General features: G+C 41.7%; 1 protein-coding gene across 1 annotated transcript in view; it reads right to left on the bottom strand.

The window, feature by feature from the left end:
* cbwd (COBW domain containing) overlaps positions 1 to 18,881 on the bottom strand; it is a 63,250-nt gene that overhangs the window by 24,702 nt on the left and 19,667 nt on the right. Inside the window, exons 6-9 of the mRNA XM_055632829.1 lie at positions 13,399 to 13,458; positions 10,674 to 10,711; positions 3,710 to 3,756; positions 3,297 to 3,383 (exon numbers count right to left, since the gene is read on the bottom strand). Of these exons, the coding sequence (XP_055488804.1) occupies positions 3,297 to 3,383; positions 3,710 to 3,756; positions 10,674 to 10,711; positions 13,399 to 13,458 (232 nt within the window). The remainder of the gene's footprint in view (positions 1 to 3,296; positions 3,384 to 3,709; positions 3,757 to 10,673; positions 10,712 to 13,398; positions 13,459 to 18,881) is intronic.

Below are 18,881 nucleotides of genomic sequence, written 5' to 3'. Positions count from 1 at the left end.
TGATGCAAGCATGTTTTCTGTGAAGGACCGTAAATTATCATGACATGGCCATAGCATGGGTCGTTATTGCTATTGGTACAGAAACACTCTCGCTTCCCACATAATTTATCCATAACAAAATATACAGGTTGCAAGGAAATTTCTTAAGGTATTTTATGATAATAGCTGTTAAAACCGACTATACCCATCTGACAGGTTACACATTACGCTAAGGACATAACTGCAGCAAATATTCTTTTGGTAATATTCACTGGAGTTTAGAAGGATGAGGGGGATCTTTTAGAAACATATAAAATGATAAAAAGACTGGACAAGCTAGATTCAGGAAACATGTTCTCAATGTTGGGCGAGTCCAGAACCAGGAGCCGCAGTCTTAGAATAAAGGGAAGGTCATTTAAGACTGAGGTGAGAAAAAACCTTTTCGCCCAGAGAGCTGTGAATTTATGGAATTCCCTGCCACAGAAGGCAATGGAGGCCAAATCACTGGATGGGTTTAAGAGAGAGGTAGATAGAGCTCTAGGGGCTAGTGGGGTCAAGGGATATGGGGAGAAGGCAGGTACGGGTTATTGATAGGGGACGATCAGCCATGATCATAATACAGGGCCTTGGTGAGACCACACCTGGAGTATTGCGTACAGTTTTGGTACATTCTTGCCATAGAGGGAGTACAGAGAAGGTTCACCAGACTGATTCCTGGGATGTCAGGACTTTCATATGAAGAAAGACTGGATAGACTTGGCTTGTACTCGTTGCAATTTAGAAGGCTGAGCGGGGATCATATAGAAACTTACAAAATTCTTAAGGGGTTGGACAGGCTAGATGCAGGAAGATTGTTCCTGATGTTGGGGAAGTCCAGAACAAGGGGTCACAGTTTAAGGATAAGGGGGAAGTCTTTTAGGACCGAGATGAGAAAAACATTTTTCACACAGTGGTGAGTCTCTGGAATTCTCTGCCACAGAGGGTAGTTGAGGCCAGTTCATTGGCTATATTTAAGAGGGTTAGATGTGGCACTTGTGGCTAAAGGGATCAGGGGGTATGGAGAGAAGGCAGGCACGGGATACTGAGTTGGATGATCAGCCATGAATGACGGTGCAGGCTTGAAGGGCCGAATGGCCTACTCCTGCACCTATTTTTTATATTCTATGAAATCAGCTCAACATTTTCACAAATCCTGAAACTCTCTATCGAGCAATCTTTGCTTTATGGAAATAAATTGATCAACCATCCAAGTTACAGAAACTGTCGGCATCTGTCACATTTATCCCCAAGTTGCATTGATTTCAGAAACAAAAGCAGTAATCAAACAAGATGGCAAATACACAAGTGCTGAAGACGCTTTTTAAATGAAAGAACAAATCAAATCCATGACAACCAGCAAGAATTTAATTTCTGTGATGCCAGCAGTGGGAGTGTTGTAACAGCTCTGGTGCTCTCCAGTGTTTGCAAAGTCCCATACATTACCAAAATAAATAATCAAACATATTGATTCCAGTCATGGCAGACTTGCCACCAGATTTTACATCATGAAAAGGCACAACAATTAATTTTTCACTTTTATTTAATTGTGCAACACAAAAATATTATGTGCTACATAAATAAACTTATTGACCAATGTATTGAACATTTATCCACAGTGATTAAGAAGTTGACATTTAGCTCTCATTATACAGATTGGAGAAGCAGTTCAATGAGAAGACATAAGTGAAATTGCAAAGGGGCAGGAATAAAAATAAGATGTGCTACATCTAATTGCATCTTACTTTATCTTCAGTTATTTGAACAATTAGGTCACTAGACAAATTTTAAAAACTTTTTTTAAGGACAGAATTTTTCACTTTTATCTCTAAACTAGACTAAGTGGGACCCGTTGGGTCCCAGCTTCACACGGGAGGGCCGTTCCCCCAACCCAATAATCCACAACTCCACCAATTCCAATATTGCTGACCAGTGGGGGGAGGTGGTTTCTGGAGCACTAGCATGGTGTTGTGGGCCAAAGGGACTGGTTTCCAGAGGGCTAGTATGGACATTGTGGGCCGAATGGATTCTTGGGCTGGCAGCTCAGTCATTGAGACCACTCACACTCACACACAGACACACACACAAACTCACCGACTCACACACCATATATATGGCAGTAAACTTTCTTGAATACACACACGGCTGAGCTCCACTTTGGGGTTTCCGCAGTCGGCAGCACTTCCGCTATCAGCGTGACCTCGGCACTTACCGGAAATTATGCAATTAGCGCGACCTCTGCACTCACCGGAAATTACGCAATTAATGCGACCTGTCAGCAGAAGTCATGAAATGAGCGAGACTTGTGGACTAAACAAAGTCGGACCTAATAAAGCATTTATTATTTCCAAACACAGTCGGACCTAATAAAGCATTTATTCCTTCCAAACAGTCGGACCTAATAAAGCATTGCAGTTTCAAGCACAGACAGGGCAGCAGGCCAAACAACTCATGGCATTGTCATTAAGGGCTAACAAACCATTTATTGCAAGTACATTGCAGACACACAGTTCAGTTGATTCACAGCTTAGAATGAGAGTCGTGGCCTCTCCCTCACGATCTTGCAAAGTGACTGAGTCACGTCCAGGCATCCGGGGTGTTATGGTCCTTCCTTCCCCCCCCCCCTCTCTCCTGGAAGGAGCGTTACTTTCATCACAGTGATTGACTGGAGACAGGATCTCATGGGGGTTTTTTTTTTTAAACACTCATAACTTTTTTATTTCTTCATCGATGGGAAAAATCCTCGGGGCCTGCTCAGCAGAGGAGGACTGTGAGTAAGATGGCCAAAAAGCATAGCGATATATGGTAGCGTGTTTTCTAAAATCAATTTACAGCGCAGACAGGAAGTGGTCAAGATGAGACTTTTTAAATTATATAGATGTTTAAAAATAGAGGTCTGGATGGTCCTAGCTTTAGCTTTCCACCAGGAATCACCATCCGCACACAATTACTTCTTCCCCAGATGCAGAGGGCTAGACAAACTGAAACAGCATCCAATGGGGCAATGTGAAAAGCACCTGGTCCCTTTCCCTGTCAATCATGGCTTTGCTACCGAGTTCAAAAAAGGACACAACAATGTAGCAGCAGGTCAGATGCCATCTAACTTACTCATTGCTCATACATCCACTTTTACCTACATGCAGTGGTGCAAGGGATTCTGAAGCACAAACAATCATAGCCAAATATTCCTCTCAGAAACATTTGCTTACAGACTGCATCATTTAATCCAATATTACACACCAAGGCATGTTGCGCTACATATTAAACATCAGCCTCCTTACCTTATAGCCATTTTCAGGTTAATCAGCTCCTCATGCTGAACCAGGTCAGTTTTATTAATGATAATGAGGTCTCCAAGGGCTATCTGCCTAAACACAATAAAGTAGGATTGATCAAATAAAAAGCAATTAGGAAATGACCACCTTTATGAAAACTCCAACAGTTAAAGATATTTCACATGAATTTAATATCAGGAGAAGATGGATCAACAAGAAGCTACACTGTGAACTAAAATACGTCAGATTAGAAATGGCACAAAAAGCCTTCTTCAGACAATCTTTAAACAAATTGGTATTAAATGTGATCCCACTTTTAATTATATAGACGTTTAAAAATAGAGGTCTGGATTGATTGGCAATTTAAACCTGCTTATACATTTAGTATAAATATTTCTCCTTAGAAATAAAAAGAATACCTGGCTGCTTCATTAACCAGGCCTTCTGGTTTCTCTTCGTTCAGGTGCTGTAGGAAACACAATGCGATTTATCAACTCAACACATAAAACAGCAATAATTATTCCTGCATTAAAAAAGTGGTGTTAGTAGTTCTATTCAACAAACCCCAATATTTTCCCCCAGCAACCACATATTTCATTAAGCTTTTATATAAAATCAGAAGAACCTGTCACTCCAGCCCACATCACATAACTGTGCTCTGACTAATATCTAGAACCAGGCTGTCTAACTACATCTCAGCTGGGCAGTAGTGCAAGGAAAATGTAAAATATAATGGAGGAGCGACAAACTGAAGTGTACATTGTGTCAAACTGAAAAGAGAGAAATTAATAAATATTTTGAGTGTACTCCTTCATCATAACTTGTCATTTCAGAGGAAGAATCTCCAACTATATATCTCTATTCCTCCCCACCCACGTCACACTAGCTTGTCATTTTCACCCTACAAACAGCTTACAATGGCCTGTTTCCTTTATCATCGTTACTTTTTTGCATATCTTTCATTCATTGTTATTTATCTCTCCACATCTCCATCTATATCTCGTGTTTCCCTTATCCCTAACCAGTCTGAAGAAGGGTCTCAGCCTGAAAAGTCACCATTCCTTCTCTCCAGAGATGCTGCCTGTCCCACTGAGCTACTCCCAGAACTCTGATTAAGGATCTTCTTCAAAACTATTGTCTCTTTCTGAATAACTATTGTCTATTTCAACCATCAACTATTTCTATCCTACTCAAAATTCTGATTTCTCCTTTTTTTTATTTTCTGTTTCTGATTTCAGTCATTCAGCTACAAGGAGAAGCAGGCAGCGGTTTATCTTTTCTAATGAGGGATGGTGCACAACAAAGTAAAGCACTTCTAAATATTACTCACTGCAAGCTACAGTGTGAGCATAGGCCTAGAACATATGGGCGGCACAGTGGCGCAGTAGTAGAACTGTTAACTTACAGCACCAGAGACTCAGGTTCAATCCTGACTACGGTGCTTTGTGTGTGGAGTTTGTACATTCTCCCTGTGATTGTTTTTCGTTTTCTCAAGGTCCTCCGGTTTCCTCCCACGCTTCTTCCAAAAACGTGCATGTTTGCAGGTTAATTGGCTTCTGTAAATTGACCACCAGGGGCGCCGGGGAGATGGCAGCCCTGCCGACAGTCTGTTCGTTTTTTCATCTTTTTGTTATTTTTAATGTTTGTTAAAAGTTTGTTTTAATATACTTCGGGTTGTTTTATGTGGGGGGAGGGGGGGAGGGGATCGGGGGAAACTTTTTTTTTTCAAGTTCCTACCTTCTCGGAGATGCGATCAATTTTTCGGATCACATTCTCCGGGCTCTGCGGCCTACCATCGATGGAGCTGGAAGCCTCCTCGGACTATTGTGAGCCCCACCGCGGGGCGCGGACTTAACATCGGAGCGGATCCCTTGCCTGGGATCGCTCCCACTGCGGCCTGTGGACTTACCATCAAGGGCTCGCAGTCCTGGGAGAGGCCGGTCGGGAGCTCCAACGCCGCAGAAGGTTCGACCAGCCCCCGTGCGAGGTTCGATCGCCCGGCGCGGAGGAGCTGACATTCCCCTGGTGCAGGAGCTGAACACCTCGATGCAGACGGCCCAAACACCGCCGTCCCGTCAACGGAGGGCTCGTGGCCCCCGACCGAGGAAGAACAAAAGGCAGGACTTGGACTTTATTTCGCCTTTCATCACAGTGAGGAATGTGTAGGAGTCACTGTGGTGGATGTTCATGTTAAAATGTGTTTTTGAGTGATCTGTTGCTTTTAATTGTATGACTGACCTGGCCAGTGAAATTCCTCGTATGTTGCAAAACATACTTGGCGAATAAAATCTGATTCTGAAATTGGCCCCAGAGTGTAGGATACGAAACAGGGCTAATATAGAACTAGTGAATGGGAGATCGATGGACGGCGTGGACTCAGTGGGCCACAGGGCATGTTTCCACACTGTATCTCTAAACAAATCCTACTTTCGGATAACATGATCTTATGAAATGGAGTAAATATACAACATTACACAAAGAAAAATATCAATCACCCCATCAAGAACCTTTAAGGGGTGAAACAAACAAAGTTTAAAGCATTAAGGAAAATGAAACCAGTCTTCGCCTTTCTTGTGATTCCCATTCAAGTAAAACTAATACGATCATACACAAGACACATTCCAATTGCTGCCTATTACCTGTGGAATAATCACACATTCCAACACAGAGAAGGTTCCACCCTGATCTGGACCTCGATGCAACAATCACAATGATATCACCATGCTGAGAACCTTAATTGACAACTAATAATTACTGCACTTAATTGATAATTATAATGCACACCGCAAGGAATTTGTGTTCCTTGGGTCAAATAACCAAATATATTCAGAATAATTTCAAAAATATATCTGATATAATCTGAACTCCTGACCAAATACGCACTTTTAACAATCGGTCACCGCAGAGAACCAAGGATCAAAAAATTACACAAATTGTATTCTTTCATCCCGATTATAAATAGAATAAGGCATCTTTATGAAAGGCTGCACGCAATACAACAGAGCGAGGTTGACAAATATAATTCAGTCACAACTTCATTACTGATGGCTGCCTCGTCAACGGTCTGTCTCGTCTTTTTCTTTCTTTGTTGTTTTTAGTTTGTTGTTAAATGTATGTTTTAGTGTACCTTTAGTTTTGTACTATGTGGGGGGTGGTGCGGGGGTTGGGAAAACTTTTCTTAATCTCTTTCCTCGACGGAGATGCGACTTTTTCCGTGTCGTATCTCCATCTGCACTGCGGCTGAACATCGAGGGCCTGACGGCCTCTTGCTGGGGATTGACTTCGGAGCTCCAACCGCGGGAGCCTGCGGACTTAACATCATGGATATCGCGGTCTCTAGTAAGGGACGACTTCGGGAGCTCCAAGCTGCAGGAGCTTCGACCGCCCTGATCGCGGGAGCATCGATCACCCTGACGTGGGAGCTTCAACCACCGATCGCCCCGACTGCGGGTGGTTCGACTCCCCCGACCGCGGGAGAAAAGGAGGAAAGAAGATAAGACTTTATTGCCTTCCATCACAGTGGGGAATGTGGAGGAGCCGCTGTGGTGGATGTTTATGAATTGTTATGTCGTTGTGTGTCTTTTTCCTTTTTTGGTACGACTGTGGCAAATCAAATTCCTCACGTTGCAAAACATACTTGGCTAATAAATTACGATGATTATTATGATGAAATGCTAAAAAATATCATGTTTGACCTAATGTCAATGAGCTGCAATGAACTCCATCTAAAAATAACATGAATATTACTGAGAAATGAGAAAAAGACCATTTTCTAAAAATGTTATGATATAATAAAAAATCAACACGGCATTGAAAAGAAGTCTGTAAACAATGCAACGAGCACTCAAAGAATTGTGACAAAGATCCCACACAAGAGCAGTGTTGTAGCAAGAATGGGACACCTAATTTGGTAACAAAGCAGAGGGAAAAAAACAATTTTATAATGGACTTTTATCATGCAGCAAAAATGATTTTGTTTCAAAATTGTCTAACCGCAAATTAAGAAAAATGTAGGATTAGCCCAAGTTTAACATTTAATGCAGATTTTTTTCTTGTAGATTAGCAAACTATACGGCAGAAACTTCTGTCTGCCATTATTTGACCCTCAAATATCCCCTCACTGACTTTCTATTATGTGGCAATTGAAGTGATAATTCGAGTCATGCCGTTCCCCATTGTCAATAATCAAAAACAACTTGTGCAATATCAACACAGAAAATTAAAAAAACCTTTCCCTGACCTTTTTATAATTCCCTGTTCATTAGTTTTTTTTCAATTGAATGTTGCCAACCTTTTAAAGTCAAATCATAAAAGAACCGTGGCTCCGGTCTAAATGCCAGGCCCTGTGTCAAAAGCTGCCATCTGCACATGTCCAATCATTTACCCATGATTAAGAAATTAATATTTTAGACCACAACATGACAATCCCATTATTGTGATCGGTCCTGATTTCAATTACCATTTCAGTTTCAATTTAACTGGCTGACCACACTGCAGCTCTCCCAGCTTCAGCTGTGATGGGCCCAGTCCGTGAAGCATGACACATTCCAATTGCTGCCTATTACCAGCGTGTCATCATTTGTGGTGACATAAAAACTATTTAAAAGCTAGATAACTGGCAGAGGTCAAGTATTAAGAGTTGCCTAGGTGGACAGGTTGCCAAATATTCATCCCCAACTGAGAGGAAAAAAAAAACAAAAGCTTGGATATTTCAGGCCATAATTGAAATCCAGCAGCTTTCTATAAATCTGTCAATCTGTCATTTTTTCAATCTGATCTGTGCATTCCATGAAATAACTTAATCTGATCTACATGTGTATTTAACTGTTGCTTTTCAAACAAAGGAACTGCCAAGCACACTTTAAAAATATTTATGTACAATAAGTCCACATATGCATTATTAAGTAAAAAATCAACCCTGCACATGCTTTTAGAAAGAAAGAACTACGCCTTGCACGATGCAACATTTAATCCACGGCCCAACAAAGCAGGTCTCTCTTGGAACTGTATTGAAAGTTACACAGGAACAAATAAACATTTTATCTGGTATTTTTATTTCTTTCTCCTCTTTCATTTCCCAATCAATGCTTATCTTTCCAAAAGCATTCTCTCCAACCATTCCACAAGTACTGTCAGCTTCACCTTGGCCGATTGGTTATACTTAATGTTCTAATAACTTGTTGCACAGAGACACTCGCCTCCCAAAAATAAATCAGAAATACAAACCACGTTTATTTTCTTAATAGGTGGACAAAAATGCTGGAGAAACACAGCATGTGAGGCAGCATCTATGGAGCAAAGAAAATAGGCACCGTTTCGGGTCGAAAACCCTTCTTCAGATTTATTTTCTTAATCTTCACATCTGCCACATAAGATCAGCAAATGAAGGAAACCAGTAAGGAACTAGTACCTAGCACAATGGTTAATGAATGAAGGAGATCATTTGGGGCATCCATTTAAGACGGTACAGTGGCACGGTAGTAGAGTTGCTGCCTTACAGCACCAGAGTTACTGCCTTGCAGTGCCAGAGACCCAGGTTCGATCCTGACTGCGGGTGCTGTCTGTACGGAGTTTGTATGTATTCTCTCTGTTACTGCGAGGGTTTTCTCCAGGTGCTCCAGTTTCCTCCCACACTCCAAAGATGTATAGGTTTGTCGGTTAATTGGTTTCTGTAAATTGTAAATTGTCCCTAGTGTGTAAGATAGTGCTAGTGTACAGGGTGATCTCCAGTTGGCACAAACTCGGTGGGTCAAAGGGCATGTTTTCCACACAGTATGAATGAATGAATGAATGAATGAGAATATTGGCGAAGTATTCACATACGAGGCATTAAATAAAATACCAGAGCAAAAGGAGGCTACAGATTTTTGGTTATTGAGTAGAGTTTCTACTCGTGGAAGAAAAAGCTGTTTTTATGTCACACAAGCCTTTCAAGGGTCTTCATGACTACAAAAATCAGTGCGACAGGCCTGTAGTCATTAAGACCAGTAATCCTTGCCTTTTTGGGAACAGGGACAATAGTGGAGACTGAAGCAGGCATGGACAGTACAGGTTTGCAGGGACTGGTTGAAAATGTCTGTGAAGACCGGTGCCAGCTGTTTGGCACAGAGCTTGAGAGTAGAGGGGGAAATTTGACAGCACCATGATGTCGCTGCACCAGTCCTGGTTGGTATAGAGGCATATTCTACCGCCTCTTGATTTCCCTGCTGCCTCCACTTCGCGGTCCACTCTATGAAGTTGGAAGCCAGCCAGTTGCAGTGCGCTGTCCAGGGTCGACTCACACAGCCAGGTCTCGGTGAAACTGAGGGCAGTGGCTCGAGAGAAGTCCTTGTTTGTCTGGCGCAGGAGTTGCAGTTCGTCCACTTTGTTATTGAGAGAACGTACGTTTGCAAGGAATATGCTTGGGAGTGGTGTGCGTGATCTTCACTGCCGGAGTCGGGTGAGTGCTTCAGAGCACTTCCCATGGGTCCTCCTCCGTCTCCAGACCTTGAACGCAGCCACAGACCTGCCGACGAGTATGTCCAAATAATCCAGCGAGTGAGAGAAATCTAGAACGATGTTTGTAGGTACCGTATGTCCGATGTTTATTAGTACCTCTCTTGTGAAAGTAATCTTTGTAGGGTTTTCACAGACGACACAAACGAACAAACACATACAAAACAGCAAGGAGCAGTGGCAGCCATCGTCGGCGCCAGCAGCAGCTGCTACACTGCAAGCAGCTTAATATCTCCAAAGTCTACTAAGATCTAAAGTAAAATCTAAAGATGAGAAAGACCCAAGGGAATTAGGGGGATGGTGGGGGTAGCATGAGCATGAGCATGAATAATACAGACAAGTGACGATGAAGCAATATGCACATGGGAACAAGGGGATGGACAAAGAGGAAGGGATAGGGATGTCAAGGGTGGTGCGCAAAATTCGGAATGAGGGTCTTTAACCTTAAAACTTACCTGTCTCTCTTACTGAACATAATGCCAAACCTGTTGAATGGTTAATTTCCAATTTACATTTTTTTGATATTGGTTTTGGGGAGAACAGATAAGATTGGGGACAATAAAGTAATGCGTGCTAGGAGTGGTTGATGTTGGGAGAATATGAAACAGGAGGGGAAATATGAAGAGAGAGGCAAACGGCAAGAAGAAGGCAGGTTGGTGAAAGAGGCAGAGACGGGTTGAGCTGAAAGGGGGTGGGGAATCAGGAGAGAGAAGGCAAACCTTGTTCGGTCAATCTCAATTACTCATCGAGTTCACCATCTTAATGATATTTTGGATGTACTAAGATCTACACGTAAATCAATAATTAAAAAAATATGCCAGCGAACAAGGATGAACTTCACATGACCCAGAAAGTTTAAAAACCCAGTTTTAAAATAAGAAAAGTTACCTGCATTCCATACTTTGCATCAACAACTGAAATAATACCTGGAGTGGAAAAGAATAGCCTGAATTTTTTTGATGATTCATTTATATAACAACTTACACAATTTATTTCAAAACATACATAGAAACATAGAAAATAGATGCAGGAGTAGGCCATTCGGCCCTTCGAGCCTGCACCGCCATTCAATATGATCATGGCTAATCATCCAACTCAGTATCCTGTACCTGCCTTCTCTCCATATCCCCTGATTACATGCATTACAGCATGGTACGGCAGCTGCACCATGGCAGACAGGGAGAGGCTTCAGAGGGTAACTAGGACAGCACAGAAGATCATTGGCTGCCCTCTCCCCTCCCTGATGGATATTTACACCTCCCGCTGTCTTAGAAGGGCAAAGAATATCATCAAGGACAGCTCCCATCCTGCGTTTGGACTGTTCGACCTGCTGCCCTCTGGAAGGCGCTATAGATGCATCAAATCTAGGACAAATAGACTCAGGAATAGCTGTTTTCCGAAAATTATAACTACTCTTAATTCACACATGCACTGACTTTACAGCCCAACACCCAGACTTCCATCTATTATATCCACGTAATGAAATTTGGAACTGTAATGTGTATTGTAACTGTAATTTTTAACATTTTTTTAAAAACATTTTTAATATTTAATATAATCTTTAAACATCTCCTTCACCATTTTGCCTTTATAGATATGTATATAGCGCCGCAGAATTGTGCACCTATTCCCCCCCCCCCTCCCTTTTGTTTTTGTTTTCTGTTTCTTGTTTTTTGTACTAAATTATATGTATGCACTGAGTACGAGCAGCTTTTAATTTCATTGTACATGTATAGTGACAATAAATGGCATATCGTATCATATATCATATCATCCCTTTAGCCACAAGGGCCACATCTAACTCCCTCTTAAATATAGCCAACAGACTGGCCTCAACTACCTTCTGTGGCAGAGAACTCCAGAGATTCACAACTCTCTGTGTGAAAAATGTTTTCCTCATCTCGGTCCTAAAAGATTTCCCCCTTATCCTTAAACTGTGACCGCTTGTTCTGGACTTCCCCAACATCGGAAACAATCTTCCTGCATCTAGCCTGCCCAACCCCTTAAGAATTTTGTACGTTTCTATAAGATCCCCCCTCAATCTTTTAAATTCTAGCGAGTACAAACCGAGTCTATCCAGTCTTTCTTCATATGAATGTCCTGACATACCAGGAATCAGTCTGGTGAACCTTCTCTGTACTCCCTCTATGGCAAGAATGTCTTTCCTCAGATTAGGAGACCAAAACTGTACGCAATACTCCAGGTGTGGTCTCACCAAGACCCTGTACAACTGCAGTAAAACCTCCCTGTAGATACAGTAGATACTTTATTGCACAAGGATTACTAACAGAAATGTTGAACATAGAGAATTATACTATTTTCTGGTGCCCATATGTCTTCTTTTCCACATCAGGTGGAGATGTCTAGCTGACACCGTTGTGTGAGTGTGACCAGAATTGCTCTGGTCGGGGTGGAGCAAACATCCCCGTTACATCAATTCAAATCCCTGCAAGAGCCACAGTGGCCATAAACCTGCCGTTAAACACAACCTGTCTGTTGGAAATAACTACATCTATAAAGACACGGTGGTGGGAAAGATGCTTGGGTCGATTATTAAAGATGTAATAGCAGCGCATTTGGAAAGCAGTGACAGGGCCGGTCAAAGTCAACATGGATATATGATGGGGAAAACGTGGTTGAGTAATCTTCTGGAATTTTTTGAGGGTGTAACAAGTGGGGAGAAAGCAGGAACGGGTACTGATTTTGGATGATCAGCCATGGTCATATCGAATGGAGGTGCTGGCTCAAAGGGCCAAATGGCCTACTCCTGCACTTATTTTCTATGTTTCTATGACACCTTTTGGAACATAACATCAAATAATACCGATAAGCCCAAGCTTTGTCTCTATCCTGCTCATAATTGGTGACTGCCGGATTTTCTATCTGATACTGCCTTATGAAACTGGGCATTAACAATTCCAAAGAGTTTGCCCTGGAGTGCCGAGATGGCTTTTGTACTTTGCAGCACAGACAATGACAACAGGATTCCAACAATTCTTGATTCAATTAATCTTAATTATTTTCTTGCTTTCACGATTACTTCCACAAATAAGCAAATAACAACATGTATTTTATAGATTTCGTACAACAACATTTTAAATATGATAATAGAAAATATTATGATCCCACTGTTCATGACTTCCTTATTGAGCTAATCAGAATTCAAAACTGATGGTCCACTATTAACTAAAGTACCAAACTAATATAGGAATATGCTTCAAATTTTGTATCCAATTTCGTTGTCACTTGGGTTTCCTTTGGTCTTCAACAGAAGATTCCCTCACAATATTTTGGGGAAGATTATGGTCTTGATTTCTCGAGTATCTGCCTTCTTACAGCATCAGATGAGCCCCAGCTGACACCAGCAAACTTGACCCCATTACATTATACATTACCAGCATCTCCGCTCCCTCACTATCCCCCACCATCCACCACCATCCACCTTGTTGGGCTGGTGACAATTGTGAAATGTTTATTCCTTATAATAATGAAAGGCCATTCGTGAAAGGATAATTCCTTCCTCAATTGTCAAGGACTTTTTGCGTCTTTCATTATTCTGACTAAAAGTTAGCAGCATTTCAGTTTCATTCACAAAACCAATTTAAAGTCCTACCATCAAGGTAAACATCACTTCCTAATTCTGCATCAACCCAAAACATGGTGGATACGGCACCTGTGGGAAGAAGAAGGAAGTTAGCTAAAACAGAACAGTTTAACAAAATATGAAATTAAAATATGAAATTGAAATTACCATTTCAACATCAATATCTCATTTTGGACATTATATTTGAACATGACTTTTTCTACTTCTGTTTCATATGATATACAGAGGAATCTTGGGATGCAAGAAAATGTGGCAACACAAGTAAGTAGGGTGGTAAAGAAGGTGTATGGCATGCTTGTCTTCATCGGTTAGGGTGTTGAGTATAAAAATAATTGGGAAGTCATGTTGCAGTTGAATAAAACCTGGGCTAGAGCATTTGGAGTATTGTGTGCAGTTCGGATTGCCGTATTACAGGAAGAATGCGAGGCTTTGGAGTGACTGCAGAAGACGGAGAGATTGGACAAACAGATTGTTTTGATGCAGCATTGTAGACAGAGGATAAACCTAATAGAGGTGTATAAAATTATGAGAGATATAGATAGGATAGACAGTCAGAGTTGTTTTCCCAGGGTGATCATGTCAAATATTAAAGTGCAGCTTTAATGTAAGAGGGGGAGAGTTTGAAGCAGATGTACAGTATGAGACGTTTTATTTAGACCAAGAATCGTAATTGCCTGGAGTACATTACCAGGGAAAATTGTTGGAAACAGATACCAATGTTTAAGAAGCATTTGGACTATAAACAGGCAAGAAAGGCCTGTCCCTATGCTCTACTATTCTTTGTTCTTTAAAAGCCAATGCAGCTCCAGAGGCCCACAAACGGCATTATTTAACCAGTTTTAAGTTTTTACTTGGCCATAAAGACATCATCTCTTTACACAGTCGAGATTATTTCACGAGTCTCTTCTGCCAGCATGAGGATTTGATCAATTCAAACATCTTATAGAAACTTACAAAATTCTTAAGGGGTTGGACAGGCTAGATGCAGGAAGATTGTTCCCGATGTTGGGGAAGTCCAGGACAAGGGGTCACAGCTTAAGGATAAAGGGGAAATCCTTTAAAACCGAGATGAGAAGAACTTTTTTCACGCAGAGAGTGGTGAATCTCTGGAACTCTCTGCCACAGAGGTAGTTGAGGCCACTTCATTGGCTATATTTAAGAGGGAGTTAGATGTGGCCCATGTGGCTAAGGGGATCAGGGGGTATGGAGAGAAGGCAGGTACGGGATACTGAGTTGGATGATCAGCCATGATCATATTGAATGGCGGTGCAGGCTCGAAGGGCCGGATGGCCTACTCCTGCACCTAATTTCTATGTTTCTATGTTTCTATACCAGGGGCAGTAACAGGAAAGCTCAGATTCTGTAAACCCTTGCTGGTTCTAAGCAAGGGTCAACATTGACAGACATATGAGATTGCAAATGCTGGAAACTTGAGTAGAAAAATTAAAAAATGCTGATGGCACTCAGCAGGTCAGGCAGCAAGTGTGGAGGAAAATGGACAGTGTCTGAAGAAGTCCCAAACCAAAATGTCATCTATCCATTTCCCTCCATAGATGCTGCCTGACCTGCAGAGTTCCTCCAACAGTTTCTCATCTGCTCCATATTTGCAGGAATGCCTCCAAGATTGTCAAGCAATTTTTATAACCAAAATGTTCCTTGTAAATGACTCTTAAACTATGAAAAATTAAATGTGCATCGCTGGGAGTAAAGATAAAGCCATATTTGCCACATGAATGAAGAGGTGGCAATGCTTTACCATCAAATGTCAGGGCATGCGCAATTTACAAACTGGAAGAATGTCAAGTTGTCCAAACTGCATTAAACATGTAATTCATTTGTAATGTTGATGGGGCATGGGCAAACTAGCTTGGTTCGCACAGATGAGTTGGTCCAAAGGGCCTGTTTCAATACTCTTTGACACTATGATTCCATGACTCAAAGTTGCCTGAGCCCTGTTATTAATTCTGCATGCACCACCTGCTGACAAATATTTTGGCTACTTAAGTTATTTTCAAAACTTGTGATAACAGTGGTTTATTTTTCAGAAACTGATAATGGTCAAAAAACCTTCCTTTTACTTGAGAAATTGTGTTCATTTGTTTTCACTGCACTTTAAATCAACTGTTTTCTGAATGAATCAATTCAAGGGGAGGCTATTTAAAACTGAGATGAGAAAAAAACCCAGAGAGTTGTGAATTCTCTGCCACAGAAGGCCCTAGAGGCCAACTCACTGGATGAATTTAAAAGATCGACAGATAGAGCTCTAGGGGCTAGCGGAATCAAGGGATACGGGGAGAAGGCAGGCACGGGTTACTGATTGTGGATGATCAGCCATGATCACAATGAATGGCGATGCATAGTATAGTCTGAGCCATACAGCATGGAAACAGGACCTTTGGCCAACTTGTCCATGCCAAGCAGGTTTTATAACTGATCTAGTTTCATTTGCCTGCATTTAATCCATATTCCTGAAAAGAAATCCTATCCCTGTACCTCCCTTTTAACAATTGCCATTGTATCTGCTTCTGAGTGAAGAAATTAATCAATTGTAAACACGTTGGTTTTGATCTGTGTCAAGACTGTTTCAACATTACTCAACAGGTATACAAACAGTCTCTGTTTGAGTTTTTGAATGAGCGGGTAATCTCTCAGATTCAGCCTTTCAGCGAGGAAGCTAATTCAGGCAACTTTGAGTCATGGAATCATAGTGTCAAAGAGTATTGAAACAGGCCCTTTGGACCAACTCATCTGTGCCAACCACTAGTCTCATTTGCCCATGCCCCATCAACATTACATGTATTTTAAATGTTGTTATTGTACCTGCCTCATCTACTTCCTCTGGCAGCTTATAGTTCAATACACCCATCATCTTTTGTCCCATGGTTCCTATTAAATCTTCCCCTCTAACCCTGAACCTATGTCCTCTAGTTTTTGATTCCACCACACACCGGAAAAAAAGTCTCATGTTATCTATTTCCCTCATGATTTTATACACCTCTATAAGGTGTATATAAACCTCAGCATCCTGCACTCTAAGGAATAAAGTCCTAATTTGCCAAACCTATCCCTATATCGCAGGCCCTTCCTGGCAACATCTTCATACATGTTCTCTGCACTCTTTCCAGATTAATGGCCTCTTTCTTATAGCAAGGTGACCAAACTGAACACAATATTCCAAATGTGGCCCCACCAATGTCTTGAGCAAATATAATCTAACGTCCCAATTTCCACACTCAATTCCCTGACCGATGAATGCCAGCATGCTAAAAGCCTTCCTCGCCACCCTATCTACCTGCGACGCCATGTTCGATGTACAAGTACTCCTAGATCTGGGGGTCCTTGTTCATCAGTCAATGAAAGTAAGCATGCAGGTACAGCAAGCAGTGAAGAAAGCGAATGACATGTTGGCCTTCATAACAAGAGTAGTTGAGTAAAGGAGTAAATAGGTCCTTCTGCAGTTGTATAGGGCCCTAGTGAGACCACACCTGGAATATTGTGTGCAGTTTTGGTCCCCTAATTTGAGAAAGGACATGCTTGCTATTGAGGGAGTGCAGCGTAGGTTGACAAGGTTAATTCCTGGGATGGCGGGACTGTCATATGCTGAGAGAATGGACCAGCAGGGCTTGTATACTCTGGAGTTTAGAAGGATGAGAGGGCATCTTATTGAAACATATAAGATTATTAAGGGACACGCTAGAGGCAGGAAACATGTTCCCAATGTTGGGGGAGTCCAGAACCAGGGGCCACAGTTTGAGAATAAGGGGTAAGCCATTTAGAACGGAGACGAGGGAAAGAGACTTGTGAGTCTGTGGAATTCTTTGCCTCAGAGGGCGGTGGAGGCCAGTTCCCTGGATGCTTTCAAGAGGGAACTAGAAAGGGCTCTTAAATCTAGCGAAGTCAGGGGATATGGGGAGAAGGCAGGAATGGGGTATCGATTAGGGATGATCAGCTTTGAATGGCGGTACTGGCTCGAAGGACCTACTCTTGCACCTATTGTCTATAGATCCCTCTGCTGTACAATATGCCCAGGGCCCTACTGTTTACTGTGAAGGCACTGACTGCCCTGGTTTGACTTCTGCAAATGCACCACTTCACACTTAAAACTATTGACACCTCATCCATGTCAAATGATTATTCATATATCCCAGCCAGGGTGCTGGCAAAATAAAAACCCTTGCTTCCCAGTGTCCTTGGATTATATCTCATCTCGCCCGGGAGATTTATCTACCTTCATAAATGTGTCAGAACCAAAAGAGGAGCTCCATCCCCATTTCCAGCAAATCAAAATAAGACCTACTGGCAAACAAAATATGAATGTGACAAAATCCATGATCAAACCGATCACAAATGTTTTTCTCTGTAAGTGAATCAAGACTTAATGTAGGGAAGGCAGATTGAATATAGCTCAAACATTTCCTGAAATTAAGTTGCAAAAAAGATTAATATAGGTGTTTTCTACATATGTAGAATATGCCTCCTGTAGTCAATGATTTTAAGCCCCTGTAAATCATTTGTAATACTTGACCCAAAAACATCAGTCAGTAAATTTACCAAGAATGTAAAACCATTTGTCCTCATCAGTCCATGTAAATATTTATACTCCACTGAAGCCTCTTTTCATCTCATGCCATCAAAATGACCCTGCCTTTCTCTTTTGTAAACCTGTATATTTTAATTAAAGTACTTTTATTCGGAGACAATGTTATGAACAGCGAAGGCAGATTAATTCAGAATATGGATTGACTTGGGCAATTGTGATTTTATAGCCATAACAGAAGTATGGCTGAGAGAGGGACATGGCTGGCAGCTCAATGTTCGAGGGTATAGATTTTACAGCTGTGGTAGAGATGCAGGGAAGATCGGAGAGGAGTTCCATTTTTGATCAGAGAGGACATAACTACAGTGCTGAGAGGGGGTATTCTTGGATGATCATCAATTGAGGCAGAATTTAGAAACAGGAGGGAGGTAAATTATTGCGTTCATGGGCTGTATTAGAGGCCTCCCAATAATCAGTGTGAATTGGAGGAGTAGATGCGTTGGGAGAATGCAGATAGCTGCAAAAAAAAAAAAAACAGGGTCGTACTAGTGGGAGATTTCACCTTTCCTTATATTGACTGGATCACCCACGATGTAAAGGGCTCAGATGGGGTGGAATTTGTTAAACATTACCAAGAAAGCTTCCTTACTATATAGACCCTAGTGAAGAGGGGGCATCACTGGACCTCCTTGTGGGGAACGAGTAGGGCAAACGACAGAAGTGTCAGTGGGGGATCACTTTTTCAGGGTCTTCAGGGGGTCTCAACACTTAAGCGTCACCCATTCTTTCTCTCCTGAGGAGGATACAATTATTACTTTTGAAGGCTATTTGGACAGAGATATGGATAAGAAGGCTTTAAGAGGGTCAAATGCAGACAAATTGGGCTATCCCAGTATGCCAACTTGGTCCGCATGGTCAGTGTGGGCCAAAGGGCCTATTTCCATGCTGTACAGTT

Source organism: Leucoraja erinacea, chromosome 3, assembly GCF_028641065.1.
Source record: "Leucoraja erinacea ecotype New England chromosome 3, Leri_hhj_1, whole genome shotgun sequence".
In the NCBI taxonomy this organism is placed as follows: domain Eukaryota; kingdom Metazoa; phylum Chordata; class Chondrichthyes; order Rajiformes; family Rajidae; genus Leucoraja; species Leucoraja erinaceus.
Note: the sequence above shows the minus strand (reverse complement) of the source record. Positions and strands in the feature narration are given on the sequence as shown.